Source organism: Amphimedon queenslandica, unplaced genomic scaffold, assembly GCF_000090795.2.
Source record: "Amphimedon queenslandica unplaced genomic scaffold, v1.1 AMPQUscaffold_13172, whole genome shotgun sequence".
In the NCBI taxonomy this organism is placed as follows: domain Eukaryota; kingdom Metazoa; phylum Porifera; class Demospongiae; order Haplosclerida; family Niphatidae; genus Amphimedon; species Amphimedon queenslandica.
In genome coordinates this window covers 73,472-76,093 of record NW_003546592.1, presented here as the reverse complement: position 1 = coordinate 76,093, position 2,622 = coordinate 73,472, and the positions used below count along the sequence as shown (strand labels likewise).

At 38.8% G+C, this 2,622-nt stretch overlaps 1 protein-coding gene across 1 annotated transcript; it reads left to right on the top strand.

The window, feature by feature from the left end:
- The first annotated feature begins 264 nt into the window (after positions 1-264).
- Positions 265-1,263, top strand: LOC100636378 (zinc finger MYM-type protein 1-like). Its single transcript, XM_011407760.1, has one exon. It carries the CDS (start codon positions 265-267, stop codon positions 1,261-1,263), a length of 999 nt encoding a protein of 332 aa, XP_011406062.1.
- The last annotated feature ends 1,359 nt before the right edge of the window (positions 1,264-2,622 follow it).

The window sequence follows — 2,622 nt, the reverse complement described above, 5'->3', positions numbered from 1 at the left end:
GCACAGTTGCAGAGCAGTTGCACAATAACAGATCTATGATGGTCAAGAGGAACAGGCATTATACTGAGGCAGTTTCAGATGTGCTACTTACCTGTTGCAGACAGGACATATCTTTATGTGGCCATCGAGAAACAGAAGAATCTTTGAATAAAGGCAATTTTCTTGAAATCCTATCACTTGTTTCTAGATATGACTCAGTTGTTTCTGATAGGCTTTGTAGTAGTCTTAGGAATGCACAGTATACAAAACACCATTATTAGTATTATGGCCACTTTAGTTAGAGAACAGATTTGTACATCTGTACAAAAGGCAGGTTATTTTACCTTACTTGTGGATGAAACGAAGGATCTGAGTAAAAATGAACAAATGTCATTCTCTGTGCGTTACTTAGATTCTGATCGTTTTGAAATAGTTGAGCGGTTTCTCACTTTTGTTGTAGCTCATAACCTTACAGCACAGCATTTGACTCAGTATATAGTTGATACTTTGTCTCTGTTTAATCTTGATATGTCGTGTATAGTTTCGCAAGGGTATGATGGTGCTGCTATGAGTGGCTCTACAGCTGGTGTTCAAACATGTATTAGAGAAATAGTTCCCCATGCAATTTACATCCATTGTAGTGCACATGTCCTGAATTTGGTGTTGGTTGATTGTGTGCAGTCCATTTCCCAAGCTTCTGAGTTCTTTTTCCTACTGCAATCATTGTATGTCTTTATGTCTGCTAGTAAGGCTCACTCATTGTTCATTGAAAAACAATCTGAACTACACCCAGATAAGCAGTCAAAAGAACTACGTTTGTCTGATACTAGGTGGGCTTGTAGATATGCATCTTTAGATGCTATTTGTAGCACTTTTGATGCTATCCTATTGAGTCTGGAAATTATTGGTGGTGAAACTGATAAGTCTAAGGCAATTAAAGCTGTTGGCCTTTATCATCACATCAATAATTTTCAATTTATTTTTTGCCTGGTCATATTTACTCGTCTTTTGGCCATTACAAAATCACTCTCTGATCAACTTCAGCGTAAAAGTTTAGATTTTGTAAGTGCTACTGCTCTGATATTATCCACTTTGGAAGCGTTAAAAGCCATTAGAAATGATGCTACATGGGATCACACTTTCACATACATTAAAGATGTAGCAGCTTTACATAGCATTGAAGTAGAAGAGAATGGTCGACGTAAACAACCAAATACTCGATTGACTATGTTTCTGATTCTACACTGGGGCAAAGAGATCAGCAAAACACATCTAAATCTTTAAAAGTGAGCATTTACTATCCAGTAATAGATCGTATGATTTCTGAAATGGAGCACCGATTTTCTGATACCAATCTTGGGATTCTGAAGGCACTTCAGGCATGCAACCCTACATACATCACAGAGTTTTCTTGAAGCATCGACTCTACAAACAATGGCTTCCTTTTATGGTTTGGATGGCAATATTTCTGCCGAGTGTTTGTTAGCAAAAGGAGCCCTTGCTGATAAAACTATGAGTCTGTGATGGATGTTTACAATCTCCACCAATTAGCGTTTCCAACACTACATAAGTTGTTACGTATAGCACTGACCATAGCTGTAAGCATTGCTCAATGTGAGAGGTCTTTTTCTGCCTTAAAAAGAATTAAAAACTATCTCAGGACAAGTATGGCGGAGCAGAGGCTCACCGATATGCCTATACTTTCAATAGAAAAAGATCTAAGTAAAAACATATCATTTGAAGATGTTCTGGAAAGATTTGAGAGTGGAGATAAGAACAGGTCTATCATCTTGTCAAAATTTCAGTTATTTAAAATTATTAACATTAGAAATGACCACACCCATCAACCACACCTACTGGGCTCTACCATCAATTTTACCCCAGATCCGCCCCTGTGTTTGGGTAAAGACAATCCAGCTGATTTACCATCAAGAGGGATAAGGCCAGCAGAATTGATTAATAATAGGCTGTGGTTTCACGGACCAAGCCAGTTAATTGAGTGTGAGAGAAAGGGATCACCGGGGGAGATGCCTCAAGAGTGTGTTAAAGAATTAAGAGCATCTGATCGCAAGACTTTAGGATTATTAGTGAGTGAGTGTGTGAAAATAACTGATCTCATTAAGGTAGACAGATATAGTAGTTTGACATATTTGTTACGATTTACAGCAAATATACTGAGATTCATTGAAAATGTGAGAGAGAATGAGACAGCACGTGGCGGATGAAGTAATAGTAATGAAGGCAGAGCTGATGTGGATCAAAGATGTGCAGTTGAGCTTAGTGGAGGAGAGGAGATTCAAGGAGTGGAAGCACCAGCTACAGCTATTTCAGATGAAGAAGTCTGGAGATGCAGGGGAAGATTATCTAATGCAGACATCCCTTATAATACTAAGCATCCTGTGCTACTGCCTAACAAGCATCACTTTACAGATCTAGTTTTTCAGAGAGCGCATGCGCGAGTATTCCACAATGGTGTTAAAGAGACATTGGTTGAAGTTCGCGCGAGATACTGGATTGTGAGAGGAAGATCTACTGTTAAGAGAATAATTGATCGATGTGTAGTCTGTAAGAAGACTGAGGGACTATGATGCTCCTGGACCACCTCCTTTACCTAAATTCAGAGTGACAGAAGAGCCAGCCTTT